Below are 24,333 nucleotides of genomic sequence, written 5' to 3'. Positions count from 1 at the left end.
CACTTGGTCTCCCCAGCTTGGGACTCACCCAGCCCAGTCATCCTGCACAGCCTGGGTTGTCACACAAGGGGTGCTGGAGCACAAGAAGGTGCAGGGGCATTGGTGGGTGGCCCCGGAGTCAGGGCCAGCTGCAGCTCTCTGGTCTGCCTTGAACTTGGTGCTTAGAGAAGATCAGAGTGGACAACTTTAACCTGGCTGAGAGGTGACAGCTAAAGTGGTAAGGAGGGAGCGAGGTAGTGGCTGCCATCTGATCTGTTGTAATGAAAAAACCACAGCTTTGGGGATGGCAGCACCTGGTTCTAATCCGGGCTGTGTTATTTACCAGATGTGTGACCTTGGGCAATTACTGACCTTTGCTGCACTCCAGCTGTGTGCACGCTGAGCAGCGGGGAAGAGTCAGGGCACTAACATGTGCCGTCAGGTCCCGGCCAGGTGCCTGGCATGCCGTGGGTCTCCTCTTCCGCTCCGTGGTCTTCCCAGCCCCGCCGTGCTGCTTCTCTGCTAGGCACTGCGCTGCGGACTTTCCAGATCTTACTTAGTTCAAGAAGTGTAAAGACCCTGTTGGGTAGGTACCGTCGTCATCTCCATTACACAGACACGGGTGGAAGAGAAATGACTTTGTCAAGTTACAGTCACACTTGACTGCCAGTCACCCTGCGGGGATGAGATGCTGGAAACATGTCTCTGGGGGGCACCAGGGAGGGGTCACAGTGAAGTCCGGGAGGGCTCCCTGGAGGAATATGCATCTAGGCTGAGGAGTTACCGAGGGCAAGAAAGCAGAGGGCAGCGGGTCCGCAAAGGCCTGCAAGCAGGAAGCGCGGTGTGTTGGGGGACTAACTGTGGGCGCTTTGCTGTGGCTGGAGCAGGTGAGGGAGGAGTGGTGAGAGATGAGGCCGCAGGGCCGGGAGCCAGGTCCTGGGAGACCCGGGGCAGAAGCTGGACGAGGCCGTGGTCTTCATCCTGCCAGCTCCAGGGAGTCACACGTGAAGCTGACAGGTAGTTTAGAATGTCCTGCCTGGAGCCAGCCAGGAGACAAGGGACTGGAGGGTCCACAGTGGGAGATCAAGAGGGCCAGGGGGCTATCCGGGGAAGGCTTCCCAAGGGGCAGAGGTGACTGCCGGGGCCGTCAGGCACGTGGAGGGGTGGATGGGTCAGCCAGCGGCCTGTGTCAACTTGCGATGAGAGGTTGCAGCCAGGTTTGGGGCCTGGGCGTGGGGCGGCCTCCAGCGGGCACCGCAGCAGTGGGTCGGCAACACTGGGTAAGACTCAGGGCCTGCCAGGCCCCCAGGCGGGTGAGGCAACAGCAGGCCAAGTGGGTAAGTGTCTCCCGGCTCCCTGCATGTGCAGGCGAGTCTCCCGCTGCCGCTGCCGGCACGTTTGCAGGAGCCCAGCCCTGGGACGCGGGTCCGGACCAGGGTGGTTGACTCATGGGCTGGCAGGACTGTTGCCTTCTCCAAGGAGGCGGCTGACAGCTTTGACCTCCCACCTATGCCCTGCACCCTTGGCCTTCGAGCGTCTCCCTGAGTCTCACCTTGAGGTCTCCCCTCCCCCAACCCCTGCCCACCTGCCTGCTTCCCGTGCTCAGGCCTGCAGGTCCATTTGACCCTTTGGTGGCACAAAGCAGAGTCTCCCATCCCCCCCGTTATATCCCTGCCTCTTTCCCACATCGCGGGAGGTGGCTTATAGCCTCCAAGGGAGGTGACCTAGAGAGCCAGGCCCCAAGAGAACCAGGAAGGCCTGGGTTTGAGTCCCCGCTCTGCTGCTGACTGGCAAGCCTCCTCCTCTTCCTGAGCCTCAGCCTCCTCATCTGTAATATGGGCATCCTAGGACTTACTCCGCAAGCTGATAACATGAATAAGATAAGGATATAAAAGAGCCTTGGGAACTGGGCAACGTCAGGGACATTGACTCTGTGTTCTGTTTGAGTGGACAACCAGTTATTTTTTTAAATAAACTTTATTTTAGAACAGTTTTAGATTGATAGCATTTTTGCCAAGATAGTAGAGGCGGTGGTTCATGCCTGTAATCCTAGTGCTTCGGTAGGTGGAAGTGGGAGGATCACTTGAGGCCAGGAGTTTGAGAACAGCCTGGGCAACATAGCGGGACCCTGTCTCTACAAAAAAAAAAAAAAAAAAAATCAGTGCGGTGTGCTGGCACATGCCTGTAGTCCCAACTACTTGGGAGGTTGAAGCAGGAGGATCCTTTAAGCCCAGGAGTTCGAGGTTGCAGGAAGCTATGATTGTACCACTGCACTCCAGCCTGGACAACAGAGTGAGATCCTGTCTCTAAAAAAAAATTAAATTAAAATTTTAAAAAAGAGAAGCAGGCATAAACAGGTAGGTGATATAGTATGTCCTTCAGGTGTCAGTTCGCTTGGGGATGGGCTGCTATATGCCAGGTAGTTCACATTCCAGCTCATTCAATCTTTACAATGACCCTTTTTACAGATGAGGAAACTGAGACCTGAAAAGTGAAAACGACATGCCCAAGGTCACATGAGCTCAGGGAACCTGGGACTGGGCCTAGGTCTATCTTTACTGTCTCAGTCTTCCCACTGTTGAATAAATATTTTGAAGCTGCATTCCTAGGAGAGTGGGTTAGGGAAGGTGTGTTCTGATACAGGTTGTTTCTAACTCACTTTATTCCATAAAGGATTTATGATGGGTTATGACTAAAGGACATTCAGTAAAATAATATACAATAGAAATGGAAAATGAGGATCAGGGAAAACAGAATAGAAAATGTGGACAAGGAAAAAGCTGAACATAAAGGCCAGGAAAGTACCCACAGGTAGTATCTGATTTGGCTATGAGCTTCCTGGTAGTCAAGGAAAAAAGAGATACAGGCTGATTCTTGTTATCAAAACATCAAGAGGCAGTTTAATCCTTCAGGAACTTTGTGGTAAATTTAAAAAGAAATTAATTAATCACATGGAAATTTCTCATGTGAAAGACACTGAGAAATATATTGGATAATGTAATAGTAATAAATGTCAAGTGGCAGATCTTTTAGGAGTCATGGCCATAGTTCTGCTGTCTCGCCCCTTGCTCAAAGTTGTCCTATTTGAATTTTACTTGATTGTTATCAAGCAACTCAACTCTACTATTTCTTCACAGATACCTATGCCCTAGTAAAAATCTGGGATCTAAAGTAAGCAGTTATCTGTGTACTGGGTTCTGTGCTGGGCACCGGGGGGTGAAGAGTAACAAGATGATTGTTCTCCATCCCAAGGATAAAGACACCTAGGCAAAGGCCTGAATGTGTTGCAGGTACTTTGCCAGGGCATACCAGAGACAAGGGCGTAATTCCTTCTGACTGGGGAGGAGGGGAGGGCTTCAGGCAGGAGGGGGCAGGCCCAAGATGGAGAGGAATATTTGGGGTAGAGGGGACTGTCTTGGTAGAGGGGATATTAGCCACAGAACCCTCAAGGGTGGGGACCATGGCCTACTCAGGGCTGCCTGGGGCCTGATAAGCATCAAGGACTAGGTAACCTCCTGTTGAGTGGTCCACACCTGCAGGGATAAGACGGGGTCAGGGCGATGGCCACTCACCGCAGGGGTTATATGCAGGGTGAACTTGGAGAGGTAGGTTTTGGCCAGATGGGGAGTCCTCGAATGCCATGCTAAGGAGTTTGGATTTTGTTCTTTAGGTGCTGGGGATCAATTGAAGGCTTTTGAGCCTTGAATTGTATAAGTTATGACAATACATATAATAACAGCTAACACTTAGTGGGCACTTGCTGTATGCTTAGCACTGTTCTAAGCACTTTGTCTATATTAACTCACTTAAGTATCACAACAGTCCTATGAGGAAGGTACTATTATTATCATCCCCATTTTATAGATGAGATAACTGAGGCACAGAGAGGCTGAGTCACTTGCCCAAGGTCACACAGCTGGGAAGTGACAGAGCAGGGATCTGAACTGAGGTTTGGATCCCATGCTTTTACCCATTATATTATCATATCTGTTAAATATAAATACTTTGCTAACAGATAACAAGTGTGTTTTAGATGACATATAAGGATTTAATAGATTCCAGCCAATTATCAGCAACAGAAGCAGCAACTGATGGCGACTTTGGCCACAAAGTGCAGCATCAGTAAGGAGCCGAGGCTTGGAAACAGAATGTGCAGGCAGCCCGGAGTGTGTGGCTGCCGAGTCCCAGGCCTCAGAATTCCACTCACGGGGCTGCTCTTTTCTGCCTCTGACACGCTCCAAGATTCCTTGAAGATCCCCCGCCTTCGGCCATCCAAACACAAGAGCCATCTGAGTGACTAATGCACTCTGGGCAAATGGGATCGTGCCCGGGTGCTACCGGGCCATGAGGCTTTTGTCATCAGAAACATGTGAGCATTTACATTTCTTGTTTCTGTTCACACCAGGCCTTTGATTTCCAAGGGTGGGGTTTCCAGAGCTGGGCACTGCCGCACCTTCGTCTGGCTTTCATCACTTTTTTTGTGCAGCTGCGGCACCAGGCTCTGGGGACGGGCGCTGGGGACGGGCTCTGGGGATGGGCCGTCCACAGGAAACTGTGGTTCCCACCCCTCCATTCTGGGTCTCCACCAAGCCCTTCTCATGAACAGCAGGCCCAGATTCAATGCAGATTTCTCCTCCACGACTCCAAGGGGCCAGGAAGGGAACTGAGCAGAATGAGGCAGAAACTCCCCCCCAAAGCAGTGGTGGTTCTTCCCTTTTCCCCGAAGCTCACAGGGCTGGGTATGGCACCCACAACCACAGATGAGGCAATTAGGGAGAACGAGTGCTGGCCGCCCTGCCAGCCCAGAGTCTTAGTCTGCCCAGGGCATCCAGACTCTGGTGGGGGGGGGGGGTGCACCTGAAGAAGCAGTTCTGCCTTCCACAAAGAGCACAGGACTAAGAGTCCAGGATCCAGGTTCTAGGCACAGCTCTGCCACTCACTAACGAACCATGTGACTTGGGCTCTCTGGAGACCCCATAATGGAGTCAGGGCATGTGGGGTTTGGAGTCCGGCAAGGGAAGATTCACTTCTTGGCTCCCTAACTCTCTGGGCAGGTGATGGGGCGGGGGGAGACAGGGGACCAAGTCCTGCCTCCTCCCTGCCCCTCAGTCGTGTCGTTTGGGGAGAGGCAGTGGAGTTAGGAGAGATACATTTTGTCAGGTGGCGCACAGTAGGTGTTTGGTGTGTCTGGGGGACTCTCCCCCCCGCCCCCGTATAAACTGGAAGTGATACCTGCTGAGGCTGTGGATGGGTGGGGAGACCCATCACGACAGTGAATGGAAGGCCCTGGGTGGAGGCCTCTGGGCAGGTACAAAGATAGGGCTGCCACGGTTGGAACCTCACTCTCCGACTGTGGCCTGTGGTCGCCCCACCACACAGAGCCGGCTAAGCCTCTCCCACATCCGAGATGGGTTCGGTTTCACTACAGGGCTCGAGGCAAGCGTTTCAGGAAGGGGCCCTCATCTTTGTGTGCTGAAAAATAAACAGCGCTCCATCTCTGCTGATTTCTACTTGGGAGGTAAGAGAGCTTGCTGCATCATCCGTCCACAGGCAGGCTGCAGTGGGTGGACATCAGGGCGCCGGGGCTGAGCTTCCGCCTCCTTCCCTTGCCTCCCACTTGCGCTCAGATACCTGCAGGGGTGCCAGCCCCACGCTAGGCTCTTGCGGATACAGTGGGCCACGAGAGCCCAGGGCAGAGTTCTCCCGTCTGGAGTGCCATGTGCTTCAGCAGAAGGCAGCATGGGGTGGGGGGCTGTGTGGGAACACAGGCAAGGGACCAAATGCGGTCTGGGGAAGGTGGTCCGGAGAGATTCCCAGAAGGGGAGATCTCTGAAATGAGATGGAAGGAATAAGAGGCATTGTTTAACCGCACCTGGGCAAGTGACTTCCCTGAGCCTCAGTTTCATTCTCTGTCAAAGGGGCCAATAACACCTGCTTCCAAGGGAAGGGTGACAGGGTGAAAGGAGATGGTGGGTGTGAAGGAACTGACAGATACCTCACACCACCTAAGTGCCTTCAGGAGATGTTTGGCGAATTGAACTTTTTCAAGGGTCTTTTCCTCTGTTGATCGACACCTGTTGCTTAGTATAATCAATGTCGTATTTTAGAAAAAGTCCAGCTGTAACCCGGTGATAAGCATTGAAGAAGTCCTTTCTCTCTCTGGGGTGGGTAGTGGGAACTCCTCCATCCAGTGGGAGTGAGAAAGAAGACTCCAGAATTAAAATTCATCCAAGCACCCTGCCTCCCCAGGGCCTATGCTCCTTAGATGTGTTCCGTTTGTCCTTAGACATTACAACAACTGTTTGTTGAGCACCTACTACATGCCAGTGATGGGGATTCTCTGTTGAACAGGGCAGACAAGGTCCCAGTCCTGACTAAGCTGAGGATTTGGGGGAGGGGGAGGGAGATAGACAATAAGGATGTAAAACCAACAAAAAATGTAATAGGGTGCTGTAATAGAGAATTTGGGGGGCTACTTAGGGTGGCTGGGACATTTGAGGAAGTGGCACTTAAACTGAGACCTGAAGCCTAAGCTGGCCATGGGAGAACAGATGAGGAAAGAATGTTTCAGACCAAGGGAACAGCAACTACGAAGGTCTTGGTGGGTGGGGAGACTTGGAGAAACTGAGGAACTGAGTAAAGGTCAAAGAAGTTGGGGCGTGGGTGAGTGACGTAGGAGTCAGCAGTGGGCAGGGGCTGTGGAGGCCTGGTGAAGGGTTTGGATTTTATTATAGGGACAGCAGGGAGGTTTTAAGCAAGGGAGTGGCAAGATCAGAATTCCATTTTTAAGGGCTGGCCCTAGCCGAGGGGGCTGCAGGAAGGCAGGAGTGGAAGCCAGGAGACCTTCAGGAGCCACCGCTCTCCCTGTCCCTGTGACCTGGGACAGTCACCTCACCTCTCTAAGCCTATGTGTGACAGTCACACACTGTGTGATTGTTAGAGCCAAATTGCGAATGAACAGAAACACACTTTGGAAAGCTAAAAACATCCCAATGCAGGGTTCCTTGCCTTACTAGAAGTGGACGGTCCTTGGGGAAACTGCCGGGTTAGACCTCTCTGGGGTTCCGAGGTGGCTAGGAGAGCGCTGGGGCCAAGTCCTGACACCTGAGAGAGCCCGCTTTTCCCACCTAGGGTCACAGGAGAGGCCTCAGGGGCTGGGGAAAGGAATTGCTTGAGGCTCTGACTCCTGGGAGGGAAGGTGGAAGAGAAGGGTCACCTCCCTGGTTTCTGGCTTGCCCCAAAGCAATGCTGCTTAATGCGCTGGGGAGGGCCACACCTTTGAGCACGGGGCAAGGCAGGACACCTGCCTTTTTCAGTCCACCTTTTTTGTCTAGTCTTTCTAGCGATGATGAGGAGACCCCCCACCCCAGCCTTGACTCGCCTAAGGGCCAGGAGGTACCTTGGTATCTGATACTCTTGGTATCTGCCAAGTTGGGGACCCCATTATTGAAGGGGAACTTAAGGTTTCCTAGGAGGGGTCGCTGTGAGGCCCTTTCCTGCCTGCTCAGGGCTTGAGTTGGGGGGCCCCTCTCCAGACCTCCGGGGAAGGGGGGGCCCATCTCCCCCGAGACTCTCGGGCCACCGGGGTTTCCTGGCGAACCCGATCAGGGCCCGCCCGCTAAGGTGGTGCGAAGCCCGGCCCAGACCCCAAGCCCTGCGCGCCCTGGCTACCAGGATGCGCGGCGGCAGCGGCGGGACCTGGGGGTCTCCGGACGCAGCATGGGGAGCCTGTGGCCGCCGCCCCTGGTGGCCACGGTGCTGTCCGTGCTGTCAGCGCTGGGGGTGAGGGGAGGGGGCGGGGGGCGGGACACCCCTCCAACCCTACACCCCTCCCCGCCTTGGGCCGGTGCGTGGGCCGGTCTCGGGTGTCCCGGCCGGGGCGGGGCGCAGTGGCAGCCGCGCCAGGGCTGGGGCCGCTTCCCCATTCGGGCGCGAGAGCCATGGAGGCGCTGAGGGAGTCCGTGCTGCATTTGGCCTTGCAGATGTCGACCTACAAGCGGGCCACGCTGGACGAGGAGGAGCTGGTGGACTCGCTGTCCGAAGGCGACGTGTACCCCAACGGCCTGCAGGTAGGAGCCCTCCCGGCCGCCCCGGGCTCCGCGCCTGCCCCGTCCGGGCATGCGCACTGGCGCCGCCCCGCCCCCATCCTGCCAGCCCGGGAGGGGCCCTGCCACCCCGCAGCGCTGGGCTCCGCGGATAACCCCTCCCGAGCTGGCGTGCCCCTGAGGCTCTGGGCTCCCCCAACCAGCCCTGGCCATCCCCGAATCCTCCCGGCCACCTGCTTCTGGGGCTAAGCCCAGGTGGTAGAGTTGAAGTTCCGAAGACCTGAACTGGTCCAGTTCCCTTCGCACAGAAGAGGCAGTCTGTGAATGCCCGGGTCTTGCCCAGGCTCTCCCAGCCCATTCCTGGCGGAGTCTAAAAACTGTTTCAGTTTTAGCATGGAAAAGCCGGCATCCCTGGAACCTGCCTCTCAGTCCCAGTCGGTCACCCTATCCGGAAGGCATTACCCTCTCTTCCTCTTTCCCCTTAGTACCTGAATTTCCCCCCGTCTCTGCCCCTTTTCTGCCAACTCAGGAAGCCCAGTTCCCACCCACCTGCCCCCAGTCTGCGCCTGGGGGAATCTCATGTGCCCACTTCCCCTGTCATGTGGCAGAGCAGAGATGGAGGCTGCTTTCTGCTGTCCTCTCCCTGGGGCACTGCACTGGGACATTTCTGGCCAGGACCTCCGCCCTGGTGGGATTTGGACCCAGGCAGGTGGGTGGAAAAGAGTTGGAAATGTTGAGGACTGCCCAAGGCGGCCCTGTGATCTGGCTCCTGAGAAACCAGTGTAGAGAGAGGATCGGACACCTCAGTCCAGGAGGACTTCTGTATGCCAGGCAGACCAAGGGAGGTACTGGGGAGTCTTGTGGCTGCCTGGCAAACTGGCACCAGATCACAGCTCATCCCCAGGGCAAGCCTGGGGCGTGTGGAAGCTCAGGCTGCCAGGCCCACCTCTACCCAGGCACGCCCTTAGACGCTGGAGTGGTAATACTGGTAAAGGGAAACGGCGTGGATTTTCTCCAGCAGGAGAGTCAAATAGGCCCAGGGAGATCCGAGTTCATGACGCCGAGTGCTCTACCCACTGGGATATGACACCCTGACCTATATCATCCTACTTAACATTTGAGATTGTTTTCAACAACTGTAGAGATTGTTTTCCCCACTTACAGATGAGGAAACTGAGGCTCTCGGAGGAGAAACAATTGGCCTTGGGTCACAGAGCTAGAAATCTGGGAGTGACACATCAAACCCAGTCTGTCTGGAACCTCTTTCCCGCTTAAGAGCTAAAGCCAGCAGGAAATTAGATTTCTGGGGCAGGCACTTTTCCCTTCACAAATCAAAACAGAATCTAATCAGCAATCTTTTTCAGTCTCGCCTTCCACAGAAGGTTCTAAATATATCAGCACAAAAGCAGTTCAGAATTCATAACGAAATAATATGCCGTGGTGTTGTTACCACAGCAGCCCACTCAGGTATGGCCTTTTTCGGATCAGATGGTATGTTCATCCGGGTAAGGGCCCCTGGCAGAGCAGGGGAGCCCCGTCTCTGAAGCCAGGGACTCAGGTTTGAATTCTGACTCCACTCTCTACCTTGGGGGAGCTGCTTTGTCTCTGTCAGTCATAATTCCCGCATCTGTAGAACAGAGGTCAGAGAAAGTGGATGTCGTGTATATCACAGGGCCTGCTAGGATGGTTGGTTTCATGACCTACGAGGTAAGGGCTGGCGTGGCCACGTTACAGATGATGAAAGGGAGGTGCAGAGACAGGTTAGGGACATTCCTGTGGTTACCTCACTGTTGTGTGGGTTGGGGTTCACTCTCGGTGTCCCTATACCAAGCTGCCCAACTAGGTACATTTTCCATTTTACATACAGGAAAAGGCAAAAAGGTTGCCCAAGGATGTGGGATATTTCTGTGGGTACCCAGCTGGGCTGGCTTGGAGCCTCCACAACCCCCCCAAAGCAAATATGAGCTGCCTAATTCTTGTTTTGCTAAGAGTCAAGAATTCACCCACCTCAATTTATGAGGCAGACTTTTCTATTAATTTTATGTTTTCAATTATTGGTTTTTTTTTTCAATATAAAAGCTCTATATGCTCATTTGTAGAAAAAAAATAGTCAAGTATAAAAAAGGATTAAAGAAAAAGTAATCCCACTCATAGGAGATAATGGCTTCTAGTTTTTTACACTTGTATGTATGTATATGTTTTTAAACATCAATTGAGCTCATCTGAATACACAATGTTATATTCTGCTTTTTGCATTCAATGCCTCTTCGTAAGCATCTTCTATGTTGTTAAAAACTGAAATTTGCTGCCATTAGAAATCATAACACCTTATGATACCAATATATAAAAATACATTTGGCCGTGTGTGGTGGCTCACGCCTGTGATCCTAGCACTCTGGAAGGCCGAGGCGGGAGGACCACTTGAGGCCAGGAGTTGGAGGTTGCAGTGAGCTATCATGACACCACTGCACTCTACCCAGGGCTACAGAGTGAGACTATATAGTTGGGCAATTAGGCCCAACTTCTGTCACACTGTGGGTTACCATCTTTTAACTTTTCAGATTATTTCTTATGGGCTGGTTGCTAGAAACACAGAAACACAGGTGTTCCCTCAATTTCGACTTTTAAAGATGGACCCTGCACCCAACTCCCTCTCCTGATGGGCAGCTATAAAAATAAGCTATTGGATTCCTCAAGATTTTGGAGCCCATTAGTTCTAGGAAGTCCAAAGTTATCAACATCAATAACTAATAAGTGAAAACTCACATTTTTCAGCCAGACTTGTGACATTTATTACTGGATGTGCTGACAAAATGTCAAACTTATGTGTACCTTACCTGAAAGGGTTTTTCTTTTCCTTTAGCTCATATTTTAGGCATAGATTACTTGCAATCCACTAAAATGAGTCTCTCTGGATCAAGTGCAGAATTGAAAGCCAGATAGCCCTAACTTGGAGCCCCAGCTCTATCCCTCCTGGGCTGTGAAACCTGAAAGCAACTCACTTCCACATTTTGGTGGCAGTTGTTGGTTTTTTTTTGTTTGTTTTGTTTTGTTTTTGTAATATGGGGTTAATGTTATTAACCCACCTCTCAGAGGTGTCACAGTGATTCAAATGAGATAATACAGGTGAAAACAGTTTTAATAGTGCTCAGAAAATGGATTTGGTTATTATCAGGATTGTTATAGAAACTCACCATAGGTGATAGCTCAGTGATGCTCTAAATCTAATAGCTTTCCCAGCCGGGCATGGTGGTTCATACCTGTAATCCTAGCACTCTGGGAGGCAGAGGCAGGAGGATCACTTGAGGTCAGGAGTTCGAGACCAGCCTCAGCCAGAACGAGACCCTGTCTCTACTAAAAATAGAAAGAAATTAGCCAGACAACTAAAAATAGAAGAAATTAGCCAGGCGTAGTGGTGCAGGCCTGTAGTCCCAGCTGCTCGGGAGGCTGAGGCTGGAGGATCGCTTGAGCCCAGGAGTTTGAGGTTGCTGTGAGCTAGGCTGATGCCATGGCACTCTAGCCCGGGCAACAGAGCAAAACTCTGTCTCAAAAAGAAAAAAAAAATAGCTTTCCCTCCAAAGTCTGAGCTCCCCGCTCCTGAACACACATTATTTCAGTTGCATGAAGGGAAATAGCCAAAGTCACAAGTGCAGCCTGAACTGGGGAGCAGATGGCCTCAACTGTCTACCAAAACCTTTGAAACTCATCCAGCTACTTCTAAAAATTTATTTTATTTTAAGAAAAAAGACAGCTGAGATATTTAAATTCTTAGTCGTGGTCTTCTTATTTTTTTCCACCATGCACAGGGCTGTCTTTTGAGGGTGATTTTGGGGACAAGCCCACTCAATGCTTTAAAAAGACTTTTGGCAAGGTGCAGTGGCTGGCAGCTATAATCCCAGCACTTTGGGAAGCCAAGGCGGGAGGATCACTTGAGACTGGGAGTTCAAGACCAGCCTGGGCAGCATAGCGAGACCCTATCTCTAAAAAAAAAAAAAAAAAAATTTCTTCAATTAGCCAGGGGCATGCTGGTGCCCTAAATATGCTAGCTTTCCCTCCAAAGCCTGAGCTCTGCTATAGCCAGCCACCTGTAGTCCCAGCTACTCGAGAGGCTGAGGCAGAAGATTGCTTGAGCCCAGGAGTTCTAGGCTCCAGTGAGCTATGAACATACCATGGCACTCCAGCCTGGGCAACAGAGCGAGACTCTGTCTCTAAAAATAAATAAATTAATTAAAACTCTCCTGACCTGGAGGTATCATATAAACTCTATCCACCTGTTGGAGCATTATACTCTTGGCCTTAAGGTTCTGGCATCTGAGATGGTCCCACCTGGGACCTTACCCAGCCTCCTCATTTTAGAGATGGGAGACTGAGGCCCAGAGGCTGCCCAGCGACATACAGTGGGATCTCAGCTGACCTTTGACTTCTGAGGTTCACCATCTTTCTCCCATGCCTTGGGGAGCTGGGTGTTCCTTCTGGGAAGCAGAGAGAACTAGGAAGCACTTCTTCTAAATATCAGACTTTTTTATTCCTGCTAAGACGTGAAGAGTCCCATCCCCTGCCACAGGTAATACTTCAATCTGTTACCAGTCACTTGAGGAAAGTCATGCGTGGGGCAGGGGGACAGGCAGGGCTCAGCCAGAGATGGGAGGACAAGAGGATACAAGAGTGTTGCCCTGGGCTGACCCCAGTGCCCTCAGCCGGAAGTCCTCCTCATGGAAACTTTACTGGCAGAAACTTCCCCAAACTGACACCCTCATGGAGGCAGGGTGCCTCGCTGGGCAGAGCTGTCATGGTCTGCCTGCTCTGAAAGGCTGACTCCTGCCAGCCTGGCCCTTCGGCCTGCCTTTGTGGCTGGCCGGGCTTCTGGGCTGCAGGCGGTGGGATCCCTGCCAAGCCCTGGGCCAGTGACTCCCGGTTTGCTGCTCCGTGCTGCCCAGCTCGCCGGGGAGCCTCTGCCTTCCCTCCCACGGCTCCCCACCCCTTCTGCTGCTGGCTCCTCTCCTGGGCCTGGGGCGGTGGTGGTGCCCCGTTCTCACCTGCAGAACTTGTTCTTGCTGTAAGCCTAGGTGAGCCAAGCACTCACTTCTGTAACCGAATATTTATCCCCGATTAGGGCTTTGTTCCCTGGGCTGTGGAAACCCTGGGAACTCCTGGGCGGGACAGCTCAACTTTCTCTCTCTCCCTCTCTGCTTCTCAGTCTCACTCGCCACCTCTCTTTTTTGAAGGCACCCCTTTCTCTCTCCTCCTCTCTGCCTCACACGACAACAGGTAGGAAAGCAGCCCACCAGGTGATTCTCCGTCCGTCTTCCAGGCGTCAGCTCTGCTCCTTGGCTTCTCCTTGGCCACTTCGCAGTTGCCTGTCCTGAGATGGATTGGGCTGCTCGCCACAGGTCCTCCTACCCTCCAAGTTGCTGCAGCCCAGTCCCCCATGATTGACGTGCCCTCGTTTCCAAAAGGAAAGTGAGAAACCACTCACATCTTCCCTTGCTGTGACCCCATCTCATGGGATCCTCTCTGTTCCCCAGAGAAGGAGCAGGGCAGGTATGCTGGGGGTGCAGAAACAAGGGGCTTGGCCAAGGCCGGACGGCCACAGGAAGCAGATCGGTGCCCCAGCCCTTGCGCCTAGGAATCGGCCAGCCTCTCCTAGAGAGGCCTCTTGATCCCGCCCCGTGCTCCCAGGTGACTTCTCTCTGGATTCATCCCGCCCGCAGAGACAAGGCTTGTCCAGAAACCAAGAGCCACTTAGCCTGGAAGTACAAGTCAAGCAAAGACTATGACAGAGGTTAAAAATTGTATTTCCTAATGCCTTTTGTCATTCTTGCCTGAAAATATAGGATTTTAATTCAATTCTGGCTTAATTCTAATTTAATTTTACCGTGAACACCATGTCTTTAGGTTTACCACTTTGCATGGTACGATGAGGGTCAGCCTGACTTGTGGCTCCTCCGGGAGGGTAGCACAGACCAACTGGGCCGCGGCTGCCAGCTCTGGAGAGATGGGTTGTCTCGCTGTTCTCTCCCCCCCGCCCCCCACGCTCCCTCCTATGTTCTTTCTGGAGCTAATGCCAGTATCTACTCTCAAGGATGTTGTGAAGATGGCATTGCACCATCTAGCAGCAAAATAGAATTAACACGGTGCCAGGCACATGGTAAGCACCCAAATATTTATTAGTTGCCATCATTACCTTTTTTACCCTTTCCCCTCCTCTGCCCCAGTTCCTTTCATCTTCTCCCTTCCGACTGTTTCTTCCTTCCGTCCTTTCCACTCCTTAGATACCCTTGCTCCTTGCTGTCTCTGTGTTCCCCACACCATGACATTTCTCTGTCTGGAGAAGGTGAGGTTTTCCTGTTTTCCAAGCCTGGTTGCTGTGTCCTTTGGCTTCCTAGAGCCGGCACCAGGCAGAGGGGTACCTCTTAAACCTAGGTCTTTGTGCCTTGTGAGCTGAGCCATGATGGGGGACATGAGAGGCCTAAAGGAGGAGAAGGAAGGGTGAGACAAGTCCAGTGGCAGAAGGACAGCAGGGCAGAGGGAGCATGTGTATCAGTGTCCCCGGGCGGGGCAGTGCCTGCTTCAAGTGCTTGGGGCTCCCCTAAATACCAACCAGTGCCCAAGGTACAGTGCGTGAGATACTGACATCTCTGAAAAGCACTTTATGGACTTTGGAGTGTTGTGTGTACATGGGAGCTTTGTCCCACGCTGTCTGTCCCTGCCCTAGGCCCTCATAGCCGGAAGTTTTGACTAATGAGAGTATCATGGTCAGAAATCTTTGTTTCTCACAGTTTTAAAAGAGGTCCTTCAGGGGTTTCAACAGGTGGCATCTGTCCCTCTGCCTGACCCAGCTGCTTCAGTGTCTGGGCCTCCTGGACCCTCACAGAAGTGTCACCAAGCCTCAAGTTCCTTATCTTATTTTAAATTATTTATTTAGTCATTCATTTTATTTATTTACTTATTTATTTATTAGAGACAGAGTCTTACGACGTTGCCCAGGATGGGCTTGAATGCTTGGCCTCAAGTGATCCTCCTGCCTTGGCCTCCCAGGTAGTTGGGACTACAGGTGTGTGCCGCCACGCCTGGCTCCTTTTCTCAGTTTTAGAACCCAATTTTTCTTCCACAAAAAGTTCTCATGTTCCCCTTTCTCCAGTGCAGCAATTCCCAAGTCATTTCCTGACCAGAAAATGCCCAGCGATGGCCACGCAGCCTCTGGGGCCCTTCCCTAAGGTGACCCACTTCAGCTCCCAAGTGCCAGTGTGTGGGACTCGCTTCGGGCCCTGAGCTGGCTCTGGGGGCAGCCACCCCTCAGCTGTTGGTGGGGCACTTGCAGGTCAGAGCCTGGGTCTCCTCATCTCCCCCAGTGGCTCCCCCTCGCCCTGGCAAGCTATGTGGGCCCCTTTCGGAGTCTCCGCTTCCAAGCCCAGCCCCTGCCCAGCCTGCTCCCTCTAGCTTGTCCTTTCCAAAGGGTGGATCTAATCATGTCACTCCAGCCCTCTGGAGGAAGTCCAAGTTCTTTAACCTTGCTGACAGTGTTTCTGAGGATCTAGGCCTTGCCCACCTCACCTCTTCCCTTCCCCAGTCATCTGGCTGGCTCCTACTTATACTTCAAGACCCAGGCCAGATGTCACCACCTCCAGCAAGCCTTCCTTGACTGAACCCCTGCCCACCCCAGTCAGTTTCTTTATCCGCCTCCCTGCTGGGCTGTGTTTCTCATACATGGCTCTGAGTTGGTGCTCAACTGTTCGTACGCGGCAGCAATGTCACAGAACCGAGCCCCACCCTCAGGAGACCCTTCCTGTCCTGTGGCCCTGGCTTTTGCAGGAAGCACCTCTTGGAACAGGGGGGACCCCAAGCTGGCCTTGGGTGTGAGGGGTCTGGACAGAGGGCTCTGAGTGCTGTTGGCTGGTGTGTCCCTCCTCGAGCCGGGAGGGCCCTGCCACACCCTCCACTTCCTCTTATTGTGCCTCCCTTCCTGTTAGCGAGACTGCTAGGCTGGGGACATTTTTCCTCCCTTAGACAACCTGCCTGAATGGAGCTATTTCTCCTCGAGTCTCCCCCGACATCTCCCAAAACCCAACTCTGACCCACTGGTGGGCTCTCGCACCGGCAGCGTTCCAGTCCTAGCCCCACCCGTTCAGGGTAGACGAGAGGCCAGGGTCTCCTCTCTGGGCCTCAGTTTCCTCATTTGTAAAAGGAACTGATAGGGCAGCTCTCGTGGGATTGTGAGGGTTTAATGAGATAAGGATGTCCGTGCTTCTGGGAAGTGTTGCTGTGGTTGTGTCACCTGTGTCCGGGCCATGTTGACGTGGGGGCTCTGAGGAGAGCCCGGCCGCGTGCTCGCTGGATGCCTGAAAGTCCAAACATCCTGTTCTTTTTTGAACTCCTTACTGGAGAAACGGGGAAAAGCTGTAGTTTTTTCCTTCCTCCCATATCGGGTGACACAAAAAACACAAACTTGTCTGGGTTAAGCTGCTTGACTCTCTGATGTTTGGGAGCAAGTCCGAGCTGCTAAGCAGGGTGGCGGTTCTTTTCCCGGATTAGGGCTGATTCTGTGGGAACCGGACCACCCCTGAGACAGGAGCGCAGCCCTGATGCCTCCCCAGGGCCTGGGCCTGCAGCGGAGCCCCTTCCTCCTGGGGCGGAGGAGCCCTGGACTCACGCCTTCCCCGCCCCTCCTGCCTCCTTCCCTGCAGGTGAACTTTCGCAGCCCCCGGAGCGGCCAGAGGTGCTGGGCCTCGAGGACCCAAGTGGAGAAGCGGCTGGTGGTGCTGGTGGCACTTCTGGCGGCAGCACTGGTGGCCTGCTTGGCAGCGCTGGGCATCCAGTACCGGACAAGTAGGTGCCTCTGTGTCATGTGGTGGGTTTGACTCACTCCTGCCCTGGGCTCTGTGCACTTAGGCAAGAGGGGGCTTCCCTGCCCAAGCCAGGACAGACCTCCAATACTGGGGAGGAAGCTAGGCCCAGAGGGCTTGGGGTGCTCAGATGGACCAAGGCATGGGAAGCAGATGCCAGGCATGGTATGAAGGTCTTGGAGTCAGAGGACTGGAGTCCACATCCTGCCCCAGCAACTTTCCAGCTGGGCCTTGGACAAGTCACTTACTCTCCCAGCGCCTGTGTCTTCTCAATTTGAAACGGGGAAAGTAGTGCCCGATCTAGAGGTGGCTGTGAGGGTTAGAGATTGTGTATGTCACATACCTGGTGCCTCAGAGGACTTCTTCAGCTTTATCTCTGGGTACTGTTGTTGCCAGGACATGGGCTGGTTAGACACACAGGCTGACACCATCTGCCATCTCTAGTTCCAGTAGACTATCAACGGTGGCCTCTGTCAACTGAATACTTTCCATGGACCAAATACCACACGTCTCCTTTACAGATGTGATCTCATGTCCTCCACACGCAGCCCTAGGAAGTGCGGTTACTTTTGTTCCCTTTTCCATATTAGGAAACTGAGGCACTGAGACTGTTTGTGTGGCTAGTGGGGGATAGAGCAGGGGGTTTGGGTGGGGGAGCTGGGATTCTCTCACAGGCTGCCGCGCTCCAAGCCTAGGCTGTGCACTCCAGAATGTGTCAGTGTCCCTTCTGTGGTCCCGGTACCCTTTGTGTACCTGTGTAAGTGCGTTTATCTGTCCCCCCTTGTGTGGCGATGTGATTGGGCCCCTCTGACCCTGCTGTCGGGTCTGAGGCTGTTCTCTGGGTCTAGCCGAGTGCCGAGTGCCGAGTGCAGAGTCCGCTCGAGGAAAGGGCGGGTCCAGATTAGAAACAGGGAACGGGAGTCCAACCAATCCCAGCGCCTGTCACTGCCCTGTGCCCCGGCATCTGGCTTTCTGATGGCAGGTGATCCACCTGGTTGAGCAGCCTCTGGGGGCTTTGCTCAGGGTCCCACCCACCGACTTGGTCACTTCCCCATCAGAGAGATGGTGAACTGTCATGGAATCTGGGAACGTCCACTCCAGGCTGTGTTGAGCCTTCTCTGCTGTGAAGTTGCTGGCCTGTGAGGGTGGCCGTGCTGCACTGCATGGGGAGGGGACACGGGGGCCTGGAGAGAAAGCAGGGACTTCATCACATGGGCATTCGTTCATTCCAGAAACATAGGTGGTGCTTCAGAAATAATTGGTTTGTAGGTGTTTTACCAAATGTGCCTGGCCCAGTAGTACTTAATGCCTGTTTGATTAATTAATTACTAGTTTCCAGACCCTTAACCAGATGTGCTTAGCAGAGTACGTGCGTGACATAGTGCCCAGATAGTGAAATGAATAAATGAATGAGTGGATGAACAAAGGAGTAAGAAGGAGGGTCCAACGGGAAACAGGCCTTCTCTACTGAGTGCGTGTAAGTGTGTGATGGTGCAGGTATGTGTTTGTATGTTGTGCGTGTGCCCGCTCTACCAGTGGGGCACAAGCTGATCGGCCTCATCCTGCCACTGCCTTCTTCCCTCATCCTAGATCAGCTCCAGTTCGGAATACCCTGCCGGGCAGTGTGGACCCCGACCAGCCCCTGCTGCCCAGCTCTTGGCCCAGGGCAGGGGGAGCAGACCAGACCCCAGCAGCCAGTGGTGCCCTGAGACTGTCCCTGGGAGTTCCCAAGATGTTTCTTCACCAGAAACTAGAAAGGAACCCCCAAGGGACAGCTCCCAGTGATGGGACCCACAACATTTCTGCTGTTATTGCCACGTGGGGCCCACAGGGAGGAATCTTGCTTCTGCCTCTGTCCCAGCCTCTCAGGGTCTCAGAAGGGTTTCCCCTCGCCAGGACCCAGGGAGGAACATTGTCCTTTCCCTGGGATGGAGCTGGTTGAGGATCAGGTGACCCCTGAGCCACCTGGGAAAGCAGTGGCCACCCCAGATATTGACAGTAACCCCACTGCTCAGCAGCAGGTGCTGGCCACATCTGAGCGAACATCAGGCCAGTCAGAGCAAATCTGCCGATGATTCCGGAAGACCCACCTCCAGGTTGTATCTGGACACTGGTATTTTTGTCTACCTTCTTTTCCAGAAACACGTAGGTGCTTTGCAAACAGCGGCAGCAAAACAAACAATAAATTTTCCCAGGAAATATTCTAAAGCGTTTCACACGGTGTTGAGGCCGGGCACTGTCCAGATGAGTGTCTGTGAATTAGATCTGGGCCCTGTTCCTGCCTGCCCATCTGATCATGCATGTCCTAAAGGGAAGAGACATTTGCTGCCTCCGCAGGTGATGACCAAGTGCTGGGCGAAGCTATTTCATTCATCCCTTCAATCGTTCGTTCATTCAAAAAACGGGTATTGAACAGCTGCTCGTTGCCCAGTACAATGCTAGGGAAAGGACAGATAAAAACACGAAAGATACTGGCCCTGCCTTCAAGTTCACGTGCTAGCGGGGGAGGCAGAGAGGGAGATAGCAGGCACCCAGGCCGCCGAGGGGCCCAGAGAGGGAAGAGGGTCGGGGAGATTTCCCTAAGGAGCTGGAGACTTAGATGAGCAGGGCCTGGAAACCACTAATGAATGAATTAATTAATAAAAATGTATTGAGCACCTATGGCCCAGGAACCTTTGGTAAAGTTTCTACAAACTATTAAATAGTTAAATAATTAGTGAGGACTCAAACCTCTAAGACTGACCTCTGGGCACTGGTTTCTTATTTTGTTTTGAAACCCAAGTCCCCTTATGATAATTACAAAAGCCTTAATTAGTTCATCTCTCTCTGTCACACACACACACACACACACACATGCATTCTGATGTGTCTCACTCCCCTTCAGATCACTCTCCCACAGTCTGTTTTCTGAGTATTTCTACCAGCCAACGCTTTGTTAAGTCTTACTTCCTGTGGTTTGGCGTATAAAAACAATAGGTATTCTTTTCCCTTCCCGAGTATGCAGTTATATCATAATAGTGAACAGGCTTTTTTAAACCTATGCAGAAATTCCCTTCCTCACCCACTCTCCCATAAAGACTCTGGAACACCCCCTGAGTTGGGGAGTGGGGTGCACAGTTCTGATTAAGATGATCTGATTTAGAGATATTTGTTTATTTATTTATTTATTTATTTATTTTTTTGAGACAGAGTCTCACTCTGTTGCCCAGGCTAGAGTGAGTGCCGTGGCGTCAGCCTAGCTCACAGCAACCTCAAACTCCTGAGCTCAAGCGATCCTCCTGTCTCAGCCTCCCGAGTAGCTGGGACTACAGGCATGCACCACCATGCCCGGCTAATTTTTTTTTATATATATTTTTAGCTGTCCATATAATTTCTTTCTATTTTTAGTAGAGATGGGGTCTCGCTCTTGCTCAGGCTGGTCTCGAACTCCTGAGCTCAAACGATCCGCCCACCTCGGCCTCCCAGAGTGCTAGGATTACAGGCGTGAGCCACCGCGCCTGGCCTAGAGATATTTAAAACGACACCATCACCCCCACCATTTCCTTTATTTTCATGCACAATGACTCCTTAATTTTTAATTGTTGTATAATTATCTCAACACAGTCACCCCAATTGTCCTGCTGTGGTGAGGCTCCTCTGAGCCCTTATTCAGCCTGAAGGACTCTGTCATCAGATGTTAATCAGCCCCCTAGTGAACCTCTCAGGACCACCCGGCCCTGCTGGCATTGTTGGTTCTGACTGAGGTGGGGACACTCCTGCTGGCCCGAGGGTCCTTTCCTGCTCTCTAAAGACCGGCTTGGAGCGTCAGGGAAGCTGAGCCCCCGCGCCCAGTTGTGAGAGCATGTCACCTTCTCTGTGACATTGGTCCTCCTATTCTTCCTAACTTCTAGATAGAGAAACCAAGGCTTGGATGAGGTCACTTGCACAAAGGCCCCCGGGCAGGAGCAGAAAGCCAGGATTTAGACCCAGATCCATCCGCCTCCAAAGCTGCCTCCCTGTGTGGCGGGGACACCAGTCTGGCCAGTCTGCCGCACCAGCCCCTGGCAAAGAGGCGGGGAGGGAAGGCAGGAAGTGCAGCCTCGGTGGTGCTGGACCAGGACGGGCCTGGCTCAGCTGTCACCCCCACCCCCCACTGCACCCCCAGCCCCTGTGCAGCCCTGTTCCTCTCGCGCTCCTCATCTTTAAACAGTGACATCACATGTGCACGTGATGCCTGTGAGAATTAAATGAGATCATGAACGTGTGTGGAGCCGTGTTCAGCAAACATTCCTGGTTGTCACCAGCACACCTTATGTCAACAGAAGGCTGGGCTTGGCCTGTGCTCCTCCGCCAGCTTCGTTTTGCCATTTTGCCTCCTGGGGCTGAGCCACCGCGGAGGCTGCCCACGGTTGGGTTCCCTGCTAGGGCCACCCACCAGCCTTGAGGCGGGGTCTGACCCCCTTCTCCTGCCTCCGGCAAACCAGTCTCTTGGGGTTGTTGAGTTTTTGGTTTCTGGAGGATTCAGTGAGGGAACCAACTCTCCTGCCTGGTACTCTGGACGAAGAGTCGTTCGCGGTTCCTCCTGCCATTCCTACCGGTCTTTTCTCCTTCCTGCGTCCTGGCACCGTACTGTCGCCCGTTTAGCATGTAGTGGATGTTTAGTCTGTGTTTGCAGAATGAGTGACAGATATTTTTCCTACTGTTGTCTTGTGACTTTTCTTACATTGTGTATGGATCCCCAACTGAATCGTTAGCTCTTACAGGAAAGGACTGTGCCTTTTATATGCCCCATGCCCCCTGCGGCCCCACGCACAGGCTGTGCTCAAGCGAGGAACCCAGAAGATACTCAGTAATTATTTTGCTGAATAACTGAATGCTTGAATGAATGAATAAATTTGTTGAGCATCAAGCAATAATAAAAAGGCAGTGAATATGTGCAGAAGGAAAGGTTGGTTAAGAGAAACACCTTGGTTCTAGGTACTTTTTAAGCCTTAGAAAGGATGTTAAACAGCTAAACAGAAGCCTTATTTATAAACCTGGAGGTTGTAATTCTACTGAAATCATTTCTCTAGAAGGGCCTAATGACCATCCAGTCCCAAATCTGCTTGGTCGGGCCTGGGGTGGGACCTGATAGCCCTGGGCCCCAGGCCTCCTGCACTGCACGCCCTTCACTGTCTTTTTGTCCTTGATCCCTCCAGGAACCCCCTCGGTGTGCCTGAGCGAGGCCTGCGTCTCAGTGACCAGCTCCATCCTGAGCTCCATGGACCCCACGGTGGACCCCTGCCAGGACTTCTTCAGCTATGCCTGTGGCGGCTGGATCAAGGCCAACCCTGTGCCTGATGGCCACTCACGCTGGGGCACCTTCAGCAACCTCTGGGAACACAACCAAGCCATCATTAAGCACCTCCTCGGTAGGCACCGGGTGGGGAGAGCAATGAGTAGGCCGAAGCCCGGAGCTGTCAGCTGGACCATCCTGGCCATGCCCAGTTGAAGGAGGAGCTTGGCAGGGGGGAAGACCTAGACTTTGGAGGAGGTGGAGCTGGGTTAGAATGTCTGCCCCTTCGCTCATTGTATAATCCTGAGTAAGTCACTTATCTCTAAGCCTCAGTTTCTTCATCTGTAAAATGGGACTAGTACAACCCAAACTGCAGAGTTTTGAGAACTAAAGAGCACATGTGTAAAGCATTAGTGTGGTGTGTGTGGCACACAGTAGGTGCACAAGAACTGATAGCTGTGGTCCTTACTCTTGTGGGTTCAAGCTTGGCTTAGTTTTTGACTAGTATTGACTGTGAGTTTTGAAAGTTGTGAGCAAAAGGGGCTGAAGCTGAACACACTAGATCTGATTTTAAGGTTGTGACCCGATGAAAGTTACAGCAACTTATCAGAGTTAGTTATTCAGTGCAGGTGGGCATCTTTCTTGACCTCACGGTGATCAGCCTTGCACGATGAGCTGTCTGGCCAAAGTTCTTCTCCTTGTACCTTGTTAGGCTTCGGCACCTCTAGCTGACCTCGGCGTTGACGGCTTTATACCTAGATTAGAGTCCCACGTCTGTCTTGTTTACAGCTGTATCTCTGGTTAATGTTTGCTGAATTCCTGTTTGTCCATTGGGTTCCTCCTCCCAGTGAAACCACAACACCCGTGCCATACCCCAGAGCTCCTGCGCTGAACCACGACCTTGGCCATCTCCCTCTCCTCCTGCCCCCCGCCCCCTCCTGGGACCCCAGATACTGGGAGAGAGACATGAAAAGCCGGTCAATTTATCCATGAGTGACAGCACTTAGATTCAACAAATACTTAAGTCTTTCAAAACCCTCAAGATATTCAAAAGTAGGTAAAACAGAAGATACCCCAAAGGGAACAAATCTCAAAGGGACAGAAATCTTATGCGATAGAAAATGATTCTATTTTGACAAATTATGCATGTAAGGCAACTATGTCTTTTAGATGAAAGTAGAAATAAACCAGGTTAAGGAGTCCCTTCGTTTCTTTCCCACTCAGCCCCAGGGGGCACGGCTGCCCCCTAGGGAAAACACACCCGCCTGCCTTTCGCCTTGGCCTCCAGCGGCTCCCGGCAGGACCCCTTGGCAAGCACCTGGAGCAGCAGCCTCCCCCTCTGTCTCTTTGAGGATCAGAGCAGGGTGGTGTGTATGGAGGTGGAGCTGAAGGAACTCAGTATGCCAGAAACAGCAAAGCCTGAGATGTCCCCTCGCCCCGCCTTATGCTACCAAAGGTGATTTGAAAGGCGATGCAGAGTCCACTTGCTCAAGGCTTCTTGGGCGTGGCTCCGGGCAAAAAAAAAGAAAAAAGGAAAAAGAAAGGGGATGCAGCGTTTCATTTCCGAACTAGAAACTTAAAAGGCAAATATGTCTGTTGTTGCACAACTGGACCTCAGGGATGTCCCTTCCCCAGTGCCTAAAGACACAGCCAGGGGCCGGGCAGGGACTGTCAGCCTGGCAGGGGAATAGTGCACTAGTATGACAAGATGAGTCAGCTCTTCTGCTTTGGAGTCACCAGGACCTGGGTTGAAACCCTGACTCTGCCACTTACTGTGAGATCTTCACCCTTCTGGGCTTGGTTTCTTGTCAGCGCGACGGGAGCCAGGCCTCCTCTGGCTTGTGAAAATTAAGTGGGAAAATACATTTATGTGCTTTGCCCAGGCCTGGCATGTTGTGGCGGCTGCTGTTTGTATGTTACTGTTACTGTTCACCCCTGACCTCTGCACAGCACTTTAGAGGCTATAGAGTTATTTGGTAATGCCATCTCATTTGACCCTGTGGAGTGGAAGCTGGGAAGGTGTTGTCCACTCTGTTTCATAGACGAGGAAACTGAGGTCCAGAGAGGTCCTCAAGGTAGGCTAGTGGGTAGCAGGGCTGGGACTTGCCTGATTCCTGGTCGTGTGCTCTTTCCCCTGTCCCACACCACTTCCTTCAGGACGAGGGACAGATCCAGCTCCCTTCCCACCTGTTGGAGAGAGCCTGCCGGAGTG

The 24,333-nt window shown here is 52.7% G+C and overlaps 1 protein-coding gene across 4 annotated transcripts in view; it reads left to right on the top strand.

Moving 5' to 3' along the window:
• The window catches only part of ECE1 (endothelin converting enzyme 1), a 103,314-nt gene that overhangs the window by 38,556 nt on the left and 40,425 nt on the right, over positions 1 to 24,333 (top strand). Inside the window, exons 1-4 of one of the 4 annotated variants that reach the window (XM_069479463.1) lie at positions 7,699 to 7,725; positions 7,962 to 8,048; positions 16,709 to 16,850; positions 22,045 to 22,257. In XM_069479463.1, coding sequence (XP_069335564.1) covers positions 7,699 to 7,725; positions 7,962 to 8,048; positions 16,709 to 16,850; positions 22,045 to 22,257 — 469 coding nt within the window. Of the gene's footprint in view, positions 1 to 7,698; positions 7,762 to 7,884; positions 8,049 to 16,708; positions 16,851 to 22,044; positions 22,258 to 24,333 lie in introns of those variants that run through there. The other 3 variants (XM_069479461.1, XM_069479464.1, XM_069479462.1) reach the window with 3 other exon arrangements.

The sequence above is a fragment of the Eulemur rufifrons genome, chromosome 8 (assembly GCF_041146395.1).
Source record: "Eulemur rufifrons isolate Redbay chromosome 8, OSU_ERuf_1, whole genome shotgun sequence".
NCBI classification, from domain to species: Eukaryota; Metazoa; Chordata; class Mammalia; order Primates; family Lemuridae; genus Eulemur; species Eulemur rufifrons.
The sequence above is the reverse complement of the archived record's forward strand: the minus strand, read 5'-3'. Positions and strand labels throughout refer to the sequence as shown.